Source organism: Anopheles bellator, chromosome X (assembly GCF_943735745.2).
Source record: "Anopheles bellator chromosome X, idAnoBellAS_SP24_06.2, whole genome shotgun sequence".
Classification (NCBI taxonomy): Eukaryota; Metazoa; Arthropoda; class Insecta; order Diptera; family Culicidae; genus Anopheles; species Anopheles bellator.
The window spans coordinates 2,520,580-2,538,793 of NC_071287.1; the positions used below are offsets into that span (position 1 = coordinate 2,520,580).

The 18,214-nt window shown below is 44.7% G+C and overlaps 2 protein-coding genes across 2 annotated transcripts in view; both read left to right on the forward strand.

The window, feature by feature from the left end:
* LOC131213512 (uncharacterized) overlaps positions 1 to 10,254 on the forward strand; it is a 37,518-nt gene extending 27,264 nt beyond the window's left edge. The window contains exons 2-5 of the mRNA XM_058207564.1: positions 5,493 to 5,622; positions 6,759 to 6,873; positions 7,163 to 7,326; positions 7,425 to 10,254. Coding sequence (XP_058063547.1) covers positions 5,493 to 5,622; positions 6,759 to 6,873; positions 7,163 to 7,326; positions 7,425 to 9,421 — 2,406 coding nt within the window. The 3' untranslated portion in view covers positions 9,422 to 10,254. The remainder of the gene's footprint in view (positions 1 to 5,492; positions 5,623 to 6,758; positions 6,874 to 7,162; positions 7,327 to 7,424) is intronic.
* Positions 10,255 to 14,973: 4,719 nt separating this feature from the next.
* On the forward strand, positions 14,974 to 17,062 carry LOC131213533 (platelet-activating factor acetylhydrolase IB subunit beta homolog). The gene is made up of 3 exons (XM_058207590.1): positions 14,974 to 15,504; positions 15,659 to 15,988; positions 16,052 to 17,062. Exons 1-3 carry the CDS (start codon positions 15,439 to 15,441, stop codon positions 16,331 to 16,333), a joined length of 678 nt encoding a protein of 225 aa, XP_058063573.1. The 5' UTR covers positions 14,974 to 15,438; the 3' UTR covers positions 16,334 to 17,062.
* Positions 17,063 to 18,214: the final 1,152 nt, after the last annotated feature.

The following is an 18,214-nucleotide window of genomic DNA, read 5'->3' on the forward strand; positions in this document are numbered from 1 at the left end:
GTGTGCCGTGGATGCGGTACTTCCTGTGCACATCTTGCTATCATCTGTTGGGACGGCCAATATCTCACCGGACAACATATGGGGCCATCGTTTAAGATTTGTTCTGCTTCTGTGGCCATTTGTCGTTCTGCGCAAGCGAAACGAAACCGTTGGATTGTAACAGTAAAGCTGAAACCAAATGAATTTCAGCTTCAGTTACGCCGAAGAACTGCGATCAGTCAACATTTCTCGGTAGCCAATGACAGACCGCTTAGGATTGGGAAGGCTTAAACGGAAAGGAAATTTATGATGGAAAGTTTGAGAGTATATAAGGACTCTTCGACTTCAATTAATACAAGAAAAGGTGGGTTGCTAAATTTGAACGTGAAGCCGCGTAAGCCTTAAAAAAGTAGTAGCACCTGAAATCGGAGGAAAAATGCAGGCTATCGTATTGGAAAATCGTCGAGCGATTGGAAACAATTTAGTAGAAGCCCTAGGCATCTGGGAATTGGGAATTGTAGTTCAAATTGTTGGAGCATTGACAGTATTTGCCAGCTTTGCCATTTTGCATAAAATACATCGTTGGAGCAAATGTATTGGGTGTTCAGGGAGACCTCACTGAATAGTAAAGTTGGTTTCAATCCATAAATTCGAGTTCTTAACGCACCTCAAAACGCAGCCCTGTTACTTTTAACCCTACATGTCGCCCACTGGGCCATTTTGCCTTTGTGGTCTGTTTCTGCCTTTGCGCCCATTTGTTCGCACATAATTGCGCCGAGATAATTGTATTACTACTTCCAACAATGATCAGCCCCATCAGCCCCGTGGTGGAGCCTTATGGTGCGTTTGTGTGTTCTGGGAGGCAATTTGGTAGCACGGTAGCGACCGGGGACGTTCGTTGTTATTATTGGCCGAGAAATGGAAGCAATTTACGTTGTGCCCGACCCCATTCGACGTGGCGCGGTTGTTGCTGCCCTCCGAGGTGCTAAATTGGATTTTCGAAATGTTCTGCATCATCATCGTAGGGCCACCCCCCCTTGAGGGACAGCCCTTTCGGGAACAGTGTTCGCCGGACACACACTCGATTTCACACTATTGGTTGCCACACATCTCTGTGAATTCGCCAGAATCAGAGTTGTGCCTGAGGAAATGCAATTATGCTGCTGGCAAGTGCAACGTTACCCGTCGGATTGCAGATTATGTGTGCGTGTTTGTGTGTGCTGGGGTAGTATTTGATCCTGACGCTAGTTTGTTCAGTAAAGGAACAACGTTCGGTTATGTAACGGTTGTGTGACCCCGACAGTACATATGTACATACTGACATTTTGTTGACTCGCTCTCTGAATTTTTCCTGACTATGGCAATCTTCAATGTCCATTGATTATGAAAAAAAAAAAAATACGCATGACACCCAATTATGCTAAGCAGTCTCAGCGTCCGTATTGTGCACCATCATCATGAGCCGATCATGTTGACACAATCGACCGGGGGAACGGCCTGGGCCTATTTCTTTTGGGCGAAAGCGACAGTCCTTTCCTACCTTTTCTGTGTGGGAATCTTCGCTTGCTCCAAAACCTAGCCAAGGTTCTACAGCTGTGATATTTGTTCTGATTCCCGGCTTGGCGACGCTCATTTCAATCTACATCTGGTGCCCTATGGTCCTTGAAAATTGCCATACTTAGCAGCAGTAATAACACGCCGGAGCTACCAGCTAACGACCAGCCACCACATACCTCAACTTATTGCTACCTTCCCTATGTCGACCTATAGGCACCAGCGCCGTCAGTAAATCCCCAATCAACCGTGGCGTATTAAGTTCGTAATTAAAATCGAAGCTACTAGCTCCTCTGGCTGCTATCGGTTCCTGGTCGCTGGTCGCGAGATCGAGAAGAGGACACGTGATGATGAAACAACACTCACTCATATTCTGGTCTGGTCTGTCGATGTAGGAGAGTCTCCAAATGTTTCGACTTGCATGGTTCACACCCAGACAAAATTCTTTTCCTATAGACTTTTCTCGTGAAAGGCTTTGCCTCTAGACAAATATCAGTATGATCAGCCGAATTTCCACCACAATTTTCAATTCAATTCCGCCGAATTTCCACCACCACACATAATTACATAATAATATTGTACTGACGTGTAGCTTACATTACATTGGATTGAAAGAGAAGGTCTGAGGAGGTGCTGGTCTCGGCACGCGGACGTACGCCATTGACGCAAGTCGGATCTTTTTCACGCTTGGGTAATCGTTTTCAGATTCGAGTGAAAGAGTGCGAAGCAGAGAGCTAAAACGAGAAAGGCAGAGTTTGCGAACGCGCCAGGGGCCACATTAAGCTGCGCGGCCACAACCCGCCGTGGCCCGGTGAGTCCCGGGTGAGTCCCGGGTGAGATCCGGATGAGATCCGGATGAGATCCGGACGAGATCCGAACACCGGGTTCAACCAATGCGCATCGCGCACCGCATTTGATTGATTGTCCGTCGCATCGTCCAATCGCTGAAGTCGACGCAGGTTATAAATTTAATCCAAAATTGTACTGGTGTGTGTGTTGTACTATCTCTTGCCTTGTCTCTTGTTGTCGGACGAACCGCCGTTTGTGCAGCAGTTTGTGTTTTATTTGTTTGTGAAATGCGCCCCAAAAAGTAACGGAAAATTGTGCGTAGCAATTCTTGCGCTTAAGTCGCTTTTTAAATTTCCAATGTTCTCTTTCCCAGAGCGTTGTGCAAAGGATATCACATCGGGATGGTAACCTAGCAATCAAAGCACTTCATTATTTTTGTGCGAAATTCAAAACTTAATTTAAGATGCTCCCGATGGTTCGATTTACGTCATATAACACATCGGTCAATAAGTACCGGGACTAGCGTAGAGATGGCGCTAATAATGCCATTTTTATATCAAGGTTCAGAAGGACCAACCTTCAGATAAGATGTGTCAAAATTTGATTTAATTCGAAACATAACAAAGAAAGCTGTAGTGATTAAAGTGACGCTACCTTTGCAATCGTGAAAAAAATGGACCGAAACGAGTTTCGTGTGTTGATAAAACATTGTATTCTAATAGGAAAAAGCACTGTTCAAGCTCAGCAATGGCTCAGCAAAACGTTATCCGGACTCTACTCCGTCGAACGCAACCATTTGTCGGTGGTATGCAGACTTGAAAAAAGATCGTGTTGATACAATTGATGCGGAACGTTCAGGGGGTCGTCCAAATGAGGCACTAACTCCCGAAAACATCAAGCAAGTATTGAAAATCGTGATGGGTGACCGCAAAATGAAAGTGCGCGAGATAGCTAAGATGTTTAACATATCAACTGGTAGTGTATTTACTATTTTGCACTAAAAATTGACTATGAAAAAGGTTTTCTCCAAATGGGTGCCGCCTTTGCTCACAATGGAACACACGATCACAAATAAAAACGATGACCAAATTCAACGAATTAGGCTTCCAACTGCCTTCTCATCCTCCGTACTCGCTGGATCTTGCCTCCAGCGATTACTGGCTCTTTGCGGACCTCAAAAAGATGCTCCAGGGAAAAAGATTTGGCTCGAATAAGGAGGTGATCGCTGCTACTGAGGCTCATTTTGAGTTAAAAAACAAATCGTTCTACAAATACGGCATTGAAAGGTTAGAGAATGCTGGAATGATTGTATTACACTTGAAGGAGATTATGTTGAAGCATAATAAAGAATTTTGCCTACAAAACGTTGTTTTCATAGTTAGTCCCGGGACTTATTGAAGGATGTGTTATGCACCGTTTTGTTGGAAATTATTTGTTGCCTTTTAAAAGCCTCTCTCATAGAAGTCTTGGTCGTTATTAACGAAAAACTGAAGCAATCTTTTTCACAATCCTTTCTTAATCTTAATTTTGCCGTTAGTTCTGGTATCGGCACCGATTAAGCTGCTTCACCACGTTGAGATCACGAACTGTCGCATGGAAATTAGTTCTCATCCCCAGTACCCATCCGTTTAAGAAATGGGTCGATTTCGTTCTGTTTGGCCAACACTTTGCAGATGGAAATTCGATCCATCCAACCATAAACACAATGCACAATTTCATTGGCCTAGCTTGGCCTAGCTTCAATTATCATTATCGTTATCTTCAATTAATTGTCCGAAAGTAATTAAAAACTGAAAAATGTGCTGAATTTTCTCTTAGTTGACTTCCATAGTTTACACCTCTGAGTTGCATAGTTAACTCACAAACGAATGGAACATACAAAACCAAGGGAAAGCTTATTTTTATGTGTGAAATGTCCACTCCACGAGCACAAATGTGAAACTGTACGAACGATACTTCACGAGATATAGATCACTAAAGTCATCTACCGAAAGAAAAATGGATTACTTTTTCCTCAACCCATTATTTGATTTCGTCGATTTTGTTGATAAACTCAGATCGGGCTTCCTCAATCGCCCTGTAACAAAAATCGCCAGAAAGGTCACGGCAGGATGTGTCGGACGGATCCGGATGTCGAAAACTGATGTCGAAATTCTCTTAGCCGCGTCCGAGAGAAAGCTGCTCAGATAGATTTGTGGCCCCCGTGTGTATGTGGAGGGATAATAGAGAAACCGAGCTGTTGCCCTAAAGACCCTAAGGCAGCGAATCGAAACCCGATTGAAACCGGCAACCCGACGGGTCTTGGGTCAACACAACTGTCGAGGTCACGCGGAGCTAATGAAAACCCGATGGAGACGCTTGGTGTGGCCACTCGCCTGCAGCCCACCTATTTACATATTCATAAATAAATGATTGGGAGCTGCAAAGCATAATATCCAAATTGAATCACTTCCAGAGACGTGTGTGTCTGTGTGTGTGTTTATGCATAAACAGGATCTACTCGTTTGCGGGGTGCGATGTCATCACCATTCCACCGATACTACTGGCGACCGGCGGAAATTCGCACAGTGTGGCACCAATGCTCTGCCACTCTCTCTCTGTGTATTTATGTGTCCTTGCAATGGTGGTTACACACAGGCATACATACAACAGATTGAAAGTGGGGGAGAATGGCGCATTGAATGAGGCGTGTTTATTTATCCCATCCACCGGTTGGCACTCGATAAATATAGTTTCAATTTGAAATGTTTTATGGCCTATTAAGCGCGCAACGGCGGCGCGCGGCAAACCAGCTTTTGCGGTCGGCAGACCCAATGCATGTTGGGCCTCACAACCTGCTGTGCAAGCAGACACACAGTCTAGCAGATTAATGTCCCTTTAAATTTAAATTTCTCTCTGTCTGTCGAAAGAAAATGAACAAAAGCAGACCAACAGCAACAATTCACCTGTGGCAGGCCGTATGTTGGTCAACATTATAGTGTGGCACTCTCCCTACCCAGCAACCGTCCTTTCAATCAATCGCGCTTTTCACAAAGGATGTTTCGGAGAAAAATAGGTTCATAAATCCCATGAAACGCATTCCGTGCCATCGAATATTGTCTGTTCTCTGACTGTATAGTTTTCGCTTTGTACTAACGTTTCACATCAATCGTACGTTTCCCCGCCCGTAGGTAAACATCAGCAACACATGGACCTTGCCTCAGGAGGGATTCTCGGTTTTCTACCGCTACTTCCGGGATAAAATCTCTTGGTTCGAGGCCGACGCCGTCTGCCAATTTCATCACGCAAATCTCGTAACAGGTAAGCCAGGGCCCGAAGTGATTTAAAGTCTATCCTGTAACGTAATCGGAAAATGCTTTGGTCTGATTGAAATGCTAGGGTGTATACTAAGTTTTGACGTTCGATACCAAAGGGCGCAGCTACGAGCCTAATTTTTGTTTGTTATATAAGTACACTCATCAAATGAACGTATGAGAAGTTTCATTTAAATCGGTCCCTTTTTTATAAGTTATTTAGTATCGACGTGCCACAGGACCATTTTACAGCTGTTATGGCGTCATCGTTTGATGGAAAACGCTTTTCACGCATGGTTTTCTTTAGTTTGAAAACAGATGGATGTCGTCAGGGGCCAAATCTGATGAATACGGTGGATATTCTAACAATTCGAACTCTAATTCAAGGATTTTTGTCATTTTCAAAATGCTCTTGTGACAGGGTGAATTGCCCTGATGAGAGAGAATGTTTTTCTTCTTCAAACCGGGTCTTTTTTCACAAATTTTCACTTTTAGTAGGTCTTAAAGGTTACAAGAATAATCGAAATTTATTGTTTTATCAGTTTGCAAGTAATCCGGTAACAAAATTCCATTCGCAGTCCGCAACATCTTTTTAGGCAATATGTAGACGAAGTCGTTTCGGAACCGAAGAAAACGGTTCAGACCATTCCTTCCTCTTGTTTTGATTCAAGATCATAGTGATAAACCCAAGTCTCATCCACAGTGATGATTCGATGGACAAAATCTACTTTATCCTATAGAAAATCGTCTTGAAGGCTACTACAACCACGTTTAAACTTAGAAACCCCCGTTTCCACTCCCAAATTAAAAGCGAAGAGTCTTTATACACATTCATCATTCATTCATAAATCTCCTTTGCTTTTGAACCTCCCGAAAATAAAAATAAAGTCACTGCACGATACTTGATTTTTCTCATTGTAAGAAATACTGTGACATGCCGATACTAAATGACTTGTAAAAACAAAATGAAGTGACCGATTGAAATTAAACTTAGTACGTCAAAACTGAGTACACACCCTAGTACATTCAGAACATCCGAATATCTATCTAAGTCCCGATTGCAGTAGACTACGCTTTAAATGATCGTGCGAATGGATCGCCATTCACGATTTTGTCTCATTTTCACGTTCACCTCTTTTGTAGTCAACAATGGAGTGCAGTTCGATTCAACGCGCGCATTTTTGAAAGAACTCGACGTCACCGGTGCGGTGTGGATTGGATTGATGCGGCCGGAGAATTCAGCGCGCTTCACGTGGATGTAAGTGGATGTCCTGCCTATCCCGTTCCCAGCAGGGCACCCTTGTTCCTACCTTCACGTCTTCTTCTCCAAAGCCGATGGTTTTCGAGTCGGTGATCGGTACCGGGAGACGTTCTGCAAATCGCCCCTTCCCTAAAATATGATTAAAAAAAAAAGAGTGATATGTTAATGCATGTTTATTGCCTTTATACAGTTATTAGCATGTTTGTCCAACGGTTACTTAACATAATGTTACCGCAGCGAATCCCAGTGAGCTAGAAGTATATAATCGCCTTTTTTCCATCTTCAGCAGTTCGAGAACGCTCGATGCGTCCAACAACGGTTACTGGGCGGAAGCGATCCCGGCCATTGAGCAACCGCTCTGCGCTGTACTCGATCCGGTGCGTGACTTCCGTTGGCATGCCCTCCGCTGTGGGGGTCCTGAAACTGCCGCGTTTCTTTGCGAACTACCAGGTTAGAAGGCTGAAGAAGTGGCCGTCGGCCATTGGTCCGTGGATATCCATATACTAATTTCTTCTTCTGTCTCTCGTTGTCGGTCGGATCATCGGTAGTACCGGCATGGGCGGTCGATTGCACCCTGACGTCCATCCCATCGCTAACGGTGCAGTACATGTCGGACAGCGGAACGGTACAGCTGGCGCGCGATTGTGGCGAGTCTGGCACGAAGCATATTTCGTGCCAGGGCAAGCAGGACCGAGACAGCATGGTCGAGCAGCTGCAATGCAGCGAAACGGAGAACCTGGTGTCGGTGCTTGCCACCGACAACAGCAACCGGCTCCAGTTGCCCCCGGTCCTGTCCTCCAAGGAGGCTCCAGGTGGGGGCGATGTGAAAGAGCCAATTACGATTACTGCTGCCGGTGGCGATCGTGCCATGCAGCACCAACAACCGCAGCAACCGATATTGGAGCACGACATCCTGACGGTGGTGTCGGGTAACGACGACGAGGAAAGCAGCAGCACTGGCGAAGGCAACAATATCGAAATCAACCCGAACCAGATCGAAGACACGGTCAAGAACGTGATCAAACAGTTCAACCTGCAGGGCATGATGCAGAACGAGCAGATGGCGGTGCCTGGTGACGAATCACCCAGCCTGCCTAGCATGGAACAGGACCCGGCCGTGGCCGGTAAGAAACAGGGGTACATGAAAAAGCACTCGAAAAAGAATCGCTACGAAACCAAGGTGACCGGGCAGCGTGGTAAACATGACGACGTCAAGGAGGCTTTTGGGATGGAGCTGGAGGCCGAAGACGACGATGAACGGATGCTGGGGGATCAACCGTTGACGGACGAGACGGAAACGCAACCGATCGACATCATCCAGGAAGCGGTGAAGCTAACGCCCGATGGTGACTATCCGATGGTAGAACCGGCGGTAATGGTCACCACCAGAGTAGCGGCCGTCACGAGCGTTCCGACCGAGGGCGACCCATCTGCACCGACTACCGCCGATTCGCGCATCCGACGTGCCACGGCTGCCGGCCGAGAAACTACCGCACCGGATGAGTTCTCGGCCGCGTCCGATGACCTGGCCGTAGCAACGCAATCTTCATCCTGGACCACGTGGCCTACCGACACGTCAGTAACACACACGACCGCGATCAATCACGTTTTACCAACCACATCCAGGAAGGAACTGTACACCAGCGATCACTTCATTCCGCCGATGCTTCTGGTGAAAGCTCGACTAATTTTCGCTCGGCCGCTCGCCGATCCGGCCATTACTTCCACGCCTGTCACCGTTGCGTCGTCGGAGATGCCCGAAACTGATTGCATCACTTCGCTGCCGAACACGAGTGACGACATTACGTCGATTTCGTCGTCGTCAGCGACTGTGCAAAAGGATGATTCAGGAGCGGAAAGTAAGGGCGCCGTTGTGACACTGGACGTTCCGACGCCTGCAACGATCGCCGTGAAGAACGATCCGCACGATGCCGGCGCCGTCACTCTGACTCTGCCCAGCACGGTGCCGTCCGTCCATGGAGTGACGGATACGCACCAGTCCTTGGTCGCCGTTACGCTGGACGACACATCGGTCAGCTCGACCACCGGAGTACCTAATGTCGGTACAGGAAACGTAACCGCCGAAGTTGCGCCGACTTCCACCCGCGATTCGAACCTATCCGAAATCGTTTCGGTTACCGGAGACACGGTTGAGCTTTCGGTGTCATCGACGACACCGTCCCGTAGTTCGCTAGTCGAAGACCTGCGATCTTTCGGTACCACCATTTCACCGATTCAAACAGCAAACAACTCGTGGCTTCCATCGAGTGCTCCATCGACGGAGTTGCACCATGACGACCATGTGGACGGCCCAGTAAAGATTGAAGGACACCATCCGGTGGATGGTGAGCTGCTCGCGGGGGAGGAGCATGAACAGGGGGCCGACGGTGGCGAACCGCTTGGAACGGGGCAGCCTTCCGAGCTGAACAACATGTTTTCCAACGTTGACAACTATCAACCCTACAAACCGAACCGACATCGCTCCCTCACCAAACAAGAGCAACACATCAACCATGCCAACTACATCAAAAAGATTCTCGGTTGAACGGCTGGAGCTGGAGGACCCGGAGTCGTCAATCTTTCTCTCTTACACACATACACACACGCTCGTTCTCCAAGCACCAAGTTCTAGGACTGCACCATTTGGCGCCCGCATGATAATTGCATTGTGACGATGATCTAAAGCATAAAAATCGGCCGATGCACGGAAAGTTTTTGGAGACGATGGCAACAACCGGAGTTCGACCGTGTAAACGGAGGGAGCGATACAACGCTAGGTTTATGTGGGAATGTAGTAGTAGTACATTCTCTTAATCAATGCCAGGCGTTGGTTTACGAATAAGCCCAAAGCCCTAAGTTCAAAGACAGGCCTTTTAAAGACCAATTTGGTTGTTTTTTTGTTTAATCTCTTATTCTTTGCCTTCACGAACCCAATTTCACGATACGAAATGTTGTGTTTATTGTGCAAACGTACCCCCCGTGAGCAACTAAATTTGGAAAATCAAACTGAAGTAAAAAGTTTTCGATCAGGATTTCGATGGGAATGTGCACTCAATTATCGCCGGTCCATTACCAAAGCATTTCTCGTATCGGAACCTTGAACTAGTTGAGAAATGATATTTTAGAGTTCAACCGGCCCATAGAAAGGCACCCGTGCAGTTTTCCCCGTTGTCAACCGTAAAATGTAGCGACTTCAGTTGACTGAATGACAATCTATCGATCGTTTGCAAGACACATAATGTAAGTGCTACGGTGTGCCACATTCTCAAGGTCATCCGGAAAAATAATTTCGATCCTGAAAGTACCACTCTCGTATGTTACTCGTTAGGTTTATGCATCTAAATTAGACGTTATGCATCGCAAATGTTCAATTATTTGTCAAATTTCTATCTATAATAAAGTTTTAAAACTAATATCGTTTCTAGGGTGTGTCCGTGGCATCGTTCTGTACTCTGAAAGTATTTTTATTACACTCTATATCACTATTCTGTAGTTTCCATTATTTTGATTAACAAAAAACTACTGACTTTTTCACACCGAATCAGACCATATTATTATAGAGTTTTTGAGAAGAAAATAGTTCACCTTCGCTTCCTTTATCCCAAACTGCTGTAGAGTTGCTTAGTTGATCACCGATGCTCGAGGGCTTCCGTAACACTATCACTCACTGCCAATAAATAGTACAATGCGATGGATTTGCCATTAACCACAGCGCACAAAGTGCTTTGAATACCGCGAACAAATTGCCAAGCAATACGTTTCTTTAAACAAATCACAAAAAATTGTGCACCCTTTTTTAAACACGTGATGAGATTTTTCACGCTGGCGTTTGCGAACCAGAAAACGTACCATATGCAAGTGTCGTTCGAGCGTTTGCATCATTTTGCGCACTGAACCCAGATGGTGGTCCTTCGACCGTCGTTAAACACATGCGCGTCTGACGTTGGTTAAGTGCCGGTAGTAATATGCACTTGTGTTTCCATCATTTGTCCGAGAAGAGAAGAGTTCACCTTCGCTTCCTTTGGGCTAAGAGTTGCTAAGTCGATCACCGATGTTCGAAGGCTCACGAAGCTTGCGGAATGCATCACTCAATGCCAATATAAAGAAGAATATGATGAATTGGTCATCAATTGATTACCGAGGAGCGGAACCACAGCAGTCGCATCCGTCCGGTCTAGAGCCGCCTACGGAAGCGGATAGCGCATGAAGACCTTTGAATACCACGAACAAATTGCCGAGTACTACGCTTCTTTCAACAAACCACAGCAAATCGTGCACCGTTTTTTAAACCCGCGATAAGATTTTTCACGCTGGCGTTTGCGAGGCAGAGAGCGTACCACATGCAACTGTCGTTCGATCGTCTGCATCACTTTGCGCACTGAACCCAGATGGTGGCCCTTCGACCGTCGTTATACTAGGCTGTTCAATAAGTTCGTATGGTCGGTACCAGAGAGCGCTGCTACGAGCCTGATTTTTTTTTGCTATATTGATACACTCTTCAAATAATCGTATGTGAAGTTTCATTTCAATCGGTCATTTAATTTTTTTTTTTACAATTTATTTAGTATCGACGTGTCACAGTATTTTTTACAACGGAAAAAATCATGTCTTGTGCATAATTTTTTTAAAGGTTTAAAAACAAAGGAGATTTTTGAACGAATGTTGAAAGTGTATAAGAAATCTTCACCTTTAATTTGGCGGTTAAAAGGGGGGTTTCTGAGTTTAAACGTGGTTGTAGTAGCCTTCAAGGCGATCCATGGCAAAATCGTCAAAAAACAGACACAACACCTGAAATCGTAGAAAAACTACAGGATATCGTATTGGAAAATCGTCGAATCACTTACAGAGATTTAGTATAAGGCCTAGCCATTTCATTGAGTAGTATAAACAATATTTTGACTGAACTTTTGGGTTCCTAAAAGCTGTTTGCAAAATGGGTGCCGCATTCGCTAAAAACGCATTCGAATGCATATTTCTTGGCAACATTTAAAGCGTTTTCGATAGGTTAAAGTAGATCTAATCTTTACTGTGGATAAGACTTGGGTCTATTACTATGATCCTGAATCAAAACAAGAGGCTAAGGAGTTGTGTGAACCTTTTTCTTCGGTTCTGAAACGAGTTCGTCTAGAAATTGCCTAAAAAAATGTTAGCATCAGTTTTGTGGAATGCGAATGAAATTTTGTTAGCGGATTACTTGCAAACTGATAAAACAATAAATTTTGATTATTGTTATAACATTCTAGACCTACTGAAGGTGAAAATTTGACCCGGGAAAAAAGACCCGGTTTAAAGAAGAAAAACATCCTCTTTCATTAGGGCAATGTACCCTGTCACAAGAACATTTTGAAAATGGCCAAAACCCATGAATTAAACTTCGAATTATTTAGATATCCACCGCATTCAACAGATTTACCCCCTAGCGACTTCCATCTGTTTTCAAACCAAAAAAAAATCGTGCGTGGAAAGCGTTTTTCATCAAATGATGACGTCATAGCAGCTGTGGAAAGATCCTGTGACACGTCAATACTAAATGGCTTGTAAAAAAATAATTAAGTGACCGATTCCAATGAAACTTCACATACGATCATTTGAAGAGTGTACCAATATAACAAACAAAATCAGGCTCATAGCAGCGCTCTTTGTTACCGACCATACAAACATATTGAACAGCCTAGTACACATGCGCAACCGACGTTGGTAGCAAGTGCCGGTAGTAATATGAACTATGAACTTGTGTTTCCATCATTTGTGTCCATCCAATAATGTAGGCACATACGCATACACATTTTGGCAGACGCACTGCGAGTCCCGCGGAGAATATTAGGGGGGTAAAGGCCCCGCGGCGTGGCCTTGGCGGACGGGTCGATCGGGAACGAATGGGACACCGGGACGCCAGCGTCTCGTTGGACATATCCCATATTCCGCGGCGAGCAAAATTTTCATCCAACGGACCCACGGAGGAAGAAAGAAGGACTGTGTTCAATCCCTGACCTTCTCCGCGATCAGAGAAACATACCTCCTGCAGGGGGCATGGGTGTGGGGGTAATTGGTAAAGGAATCAATGGACACACACATTCTGTAGGGAGAACTCTGCTCATGTGTCTCATCGATTCCTTGTTTTGCACTGGGCCAGCCGGGGCATATATGGTAGGACCGAACCGGTTGTCTTAGCGATTGATGAACTGGCCCTGTGAACCGGGCCGTTTAGTAGCAGCAGCCTGAGCAGTGCATTTCTACCAGATGTAACCTTTACACGGTGTAAATACAGTTACAGTTGGTGAGTGAGTGGGAGAAAAGCATTACCCGACGCCCACATTGCGCGCATGCGTAACATCGGGCGCATGCGTAACTTCAACACCGGGTACGGCGCAGGCTACGAAGATCCTACCTAAGGTAATGGAGCCCTAAGCGCCAAAGGGCCGAAAACAAATTATGCAGTTGTTTCTTAAACCCGTTGAGAAAAGTTGCTTTGTAAACGTTGAGATTTTGCATCTCTAAATTGAGAAAGCGAGCGCAAACGCATTAAAGAATCATTCTTTTGTGCCCTTGTTTAGAGAGCGCATGCGCAAAACCCACACTTCAGTTCAGTGCCGGGAGTTGATACGTCATCATTCAATTGGTAGAATGTTTTTGTTAGAACTAGAAGAGAAACACGTCTGCACAGTGTAAAAGTCATCATAATTCAATAATTCCAATAGACTTAACCCCATAAAAATTCGAACGGACCAGCAGAAGTACACGGAACGCTCAATTTTCATCTGAGCCACGGACGAAGGAGGAATGTGCTCAATCTCTCACCTTCTTCGCGATCAATGAATATAGTGAGAATGTGCAATAGTTATCAATCAGCAATTTGAGCCCCAACTTTAGGACTTTAACTCGGAACATTCTATGGAGGCTGCAAAACGGTGAACTGGATAATCTAAAATTGGAAAAAAACGAAAAGGTGAATCCCAGATGTGAGCGTAGAAGGTGGCCTGATATAATCCCATGGCACGATTACCGAATTCGAATTCGATTGACCAATGTTGGATGCAGGAAAGTGTTTGAACCAATCTACAGTAGTATTTAAACAATACTAGACATTGATTTAACTAATTAGTTTTTTTACAGCTAAATTATGTTGTTTTCGTGGTGCCTGCACGAGCACAAGTAAGAGCATACTAGCAGGAGAGTTGAATCTTAAATGTTATGTTTATGGTGCAAATATGCCCTAATGAATATACAATTGGAAAATGCAAAACAAAAAACAAAAAACTATTACAGATCAGATTCCGAGTAAACTGCATTTTGATCGTCGGAAGTTGGGAGATAGTTGCAAGCAATATTTTAAATTTAATTTCTGCGCATGCGTGCAGGCCATGTATGGGCATAAATGTCGACCGTGAAATGGTTCACTAACGTGGCATGGTCCAGCTAACATAATGACAATCTACTTGAATCTTTTACTTGCCTCGTTACGCTCGTGGTCTAATATTTAAGAACACTGTGTTGTTTTTGAGGGGGATGTATCAAAGCGGTCGAAGTAGACGTATAAAAAGATATGCGAATACGATGCCTACATATTTTGTCGACATCCAATCGTTATGCGAATATAACGAAGTCTCTGATGAAACTTTCCCGTAACCATATCAATGTTCGTACGAAGAATCCTCACTAATACACTACATCATATAAAAATATTATGCTATGCGTGTTGTTGCGATAACGCAAATGCATTAAACATATTTTGTAATATTACGTTATATTAGCTCATATCACAGCGCTACCGCGAAGTTCTTTACGCTTTGAAATTGAAACGGTTTCAATTTCCATCCGAATCTAAACAAGTTTTTGCATATTTTTACCAACATTGCAGAATACACCTTAAAACATACACCACAGTTTTGTTTTGATTCTGGCTTTTCGATTTTTGTATGTTTTGATCCGTTTGACGTTTGGCTTTTGGTACGAACTTTCTGTCGGTTTGCTGTCAGTTGGTTTGACGTCAGTTTTGCTGTCAGTTTGTCAAAGTCAGTTTTGCTGTCAGTTGGTTTGACATCCGGATAAAGACGAGTGTGTTTTGCTGGGTGAGATTGTACAGTGACCAGGCTGGCTTCGGTTCACCGGAGCATTCTGAGTGCAGGACAGAGATAACTAGAAGCGAAACCTGTGCTACGTTGCGTAAGGAGAAAAGGAAACGAGAATCAAAACCAAGCTACCACGCTGCCAGCGAAAGTCGCCTACGTCCAATCCCATCGTCAACGTACACGAGCGTACCGATTGTTTCTCTTCAATTCCATTGCGTTTTATTGTAGCTGCGCCGTTTTCAGCCGATCAACTTGAAATATTGTTTATTTTCTTGTGTTGTGAACTGTTTTCCACCAGCGGCGTCGTCAATATACGGAAACGAGTTCCCCGTAGTTCGGCTTTGGTCTTCTAGCAGTTTTTGCTCGGGTCATTGAACGATTTGTTGTGTTTGGCGTGTCAGAAAAGAAGCCAAATCATAGGTCCCGTGGCCGGCTCCGTGTTTGTTGGGAACGCGAGGGAAGAGTAGCAGCTATTAATCTGTGGCGTAAAGCGATGACCTCGACGACGGTGCCCGAAATTTGCAAAGATTTGGACGGAGACGACCGATGGCTGAGCATTGTAAGTAGCAACCCAAACCCCCAACCTGCTTGCGCTGCCATCAACTTCCGTGCGCAGCAATCCAGTCGGCCGTAGCGTCTCGACCAGCAACCTACCAACCAATCATCTCCCGGCACGAGCTCACCAACAACAACCCTAACCCTCTCACACGCAGCACAAACGCTTCGTTGCCGAGTGCAAAGAGAAGGACCCAGACGTGATGTTCATCGGTGACTGTGTGCTTGAGTCGCTACAGTTCACCGACTACTGGAATCAACACTTTGTGCCGATGCACTGCCTTAACTTCAGCATTTGCACCGACCGAACTCAGAACATTCTATGGAGGCTGCAAAACGGTGAACTGGATAATGTGCAGCCGAAGGCAGTAGTGTTGCATGCCGGCACCAACAATATCGAGGACACGGCCGACGCGGTAACTGATGGTATACTCGAACTGGTGCGCACCATACGTCAGAAACTGCCCGACGCTTACATTGTGCTTCCGGTACGTACCAGCATAGTTGCCGTCTAACCCGAACCCGACTAATCTCGCTTGGTTTCTTTGCAGACGCTGCTGCCGCGCGGCCAACAGCCGAACCGGCTGCGTGACAAGAACGAACAGGTGAACCGGATGTTACGGGAACGGTGCGTTGGTCTGTGCAAGGTGCAAATCGTGAGCGTAGACGGTGGCCTGATACAAACCGATGGCACGATCAGTCATCACGATATGTTCGACTACCTTAACTTGACCAATGTTGGATGTAAGAAAGTGTTTGAACCAATCTGGGACCTGCTGCATCAGATACTGACCGAGAACGAGAAGGAACGCGATCTTACACCATCGGAGTAGGGTTTCTCGCCGTGCAATGTGTGAAAAGCGAGACCACCACGCAAACACAATGAAACCAAATACCCAAACATCCAAATCGAAGCGAATTCTTCTGCGTGAAAAACGTTACGCCGGAGAGAAAGCAAGCAAACCTGACAGTACCCCTATCCAGCCTACGGTTCGGGCTTTGCTTATACCGCCCCCAAAACAAAACTACCGCTCTACGCCGTGCGTAACGGAGTTCTCGTTAGACGTGCAGCATAGAAATGAAGTTACGAAAACAGAAGACAGTGATCAATTCGCGAATACTTATGATCTCATCGTGTGCACTTTAATGAATGCTTTTTGCGCTGTACCTCCGCCCTTTGAATCAAACTACGTACTGGTGCGTAGCGATTGCTTAAGATTAAAGGCCTCTTTAGTTTAGATTGGCGTAACAAAGGAGCAGTTTACCCGTGGCTTGATTTCGCCCAGCTAATTTGGTTAAACAACGACTCGCCCACATACAAAAATTAGTACGCCACCTCATTCCAAGAGTGTGAAATGCTCACTTAAGTTACTACATTATTACATTATATTGCTATTTTTTTGGAGGCACACCGCATGCCTCAACACGTTCCGGAGCAGAACAGAGCAGTGACTGCAAATAAACAAATGCAAAGCAGAACAGTAGGCTTTCCAATATGCAGCGGATCAAAGAAAAATGGAATGAATGTCATCCAAGAAGAAAAAGATGGTAAGAATAAACAAGCAAGCAAACAATAACAGAGCCATGATTCTGCGGTTTTCTATTTCGGTACGCTGGTACAGGTGGTGTTCGAAAAGAACACAGCAGAACAAGTACATTAGTTTTCTCTTATATTTATTATATGAATCCACGACCCATTCTGATTGAGCTTGAAGGATATGCTGATTATTGCTACAAATCTAACAACACTGTTCGTCGACGTCTTTCTCGCTGCTACCCAACACTGCACTGCGAGCGTGGGAAAACTTTTTGAATCTTCGCTTTGACCGTCGTCACCCGAAACAGCATTGCGAATGTCTCCACTAGTCTTCGTTGCGATCGCTGCTACTACACTATTCATTTCCCTACCTTACCAAAAACTCCAAACTGATCTGACCTAGACTTATTGATGGATTTTAGGACACCCCGAAGGTCGTCTTCATTAGCCGAAGTTATTCGTGCGAGTTACGACAACCAACACGACACGACACCGGTGTGATTCTCCGTAGAAATATAAAACGATGGTGATTCTGAAAAGCTGTTCTAAATACTTATGGAAAAAAGTATGCCGAACAACGAGCGATAGGTAAAAACCATTAGAGAATATCTCGTTATCGATTTTTACTGTACTATAGCTCCCGCTATAATTAGGAGGCAAACAATTGATTTTTCTAGATTCGTTGCGAGAAACGAATGCGATTGCAGTATTTAACACAAAATAATACCGACTATAAAGCTTACATGATTTCTTTTATTCCAGTTATTGGTATTATGGTTTTATCTAATTTTGTACTTAATTGTTTAATGTGTTGTATTTAGTATCTAATTTTGATACGATGTACGAAGTAACCAGATTTTTGTATAATCATGCAAAGTCCTATTGGCAATTAATTGATGTTCAATAATTTAATTAATTGATTCATCGATTAATTCCTAAGCTAGCTGCAAGTCTTAAACGAATACACAACTGTACAGTTTTAAATTTTATCATAGTTATTCTAATCGAGAATCCGAGAAAGTTAACTTAGTTCACTTGAATTGCAAGCTTATTCTGTCGTTTGATTTGAGCAAACAGAATTCATAAGTACAGTCTCGACTTGTTCAACAGAACCAAAGGGTGGTTGTGTCTTCCCCTCAATGCATGAATCTAATCGACGAATGTACTTTATTTTTTA

Excerpts from the sequence above, each read along its gene's own strand:
- LOC131213533 (XM_058207590.1), top strand. The coding sequence starts at position 15,439 with ATGACCTCGACGACGGTGCCCGAAATTTGCAAAGATTTGGACGGAGAC. Across the intron at positions 15,505-15,658 it reads ACGACCGATGGCTGAGCATT|CACAAACGCTTCGTTGCCGA; the intron begins GTAAGTAGCAAC and ends TCTCACACGCAG. Across the intron at positions 15,989-16,051 it reads ACGCTTACATTGTGCTTCCG|ACGCTGCTGCCGCGCGGCCA; the intron begins GTACGTACCAGC and ends GTTTCTTTGCAG.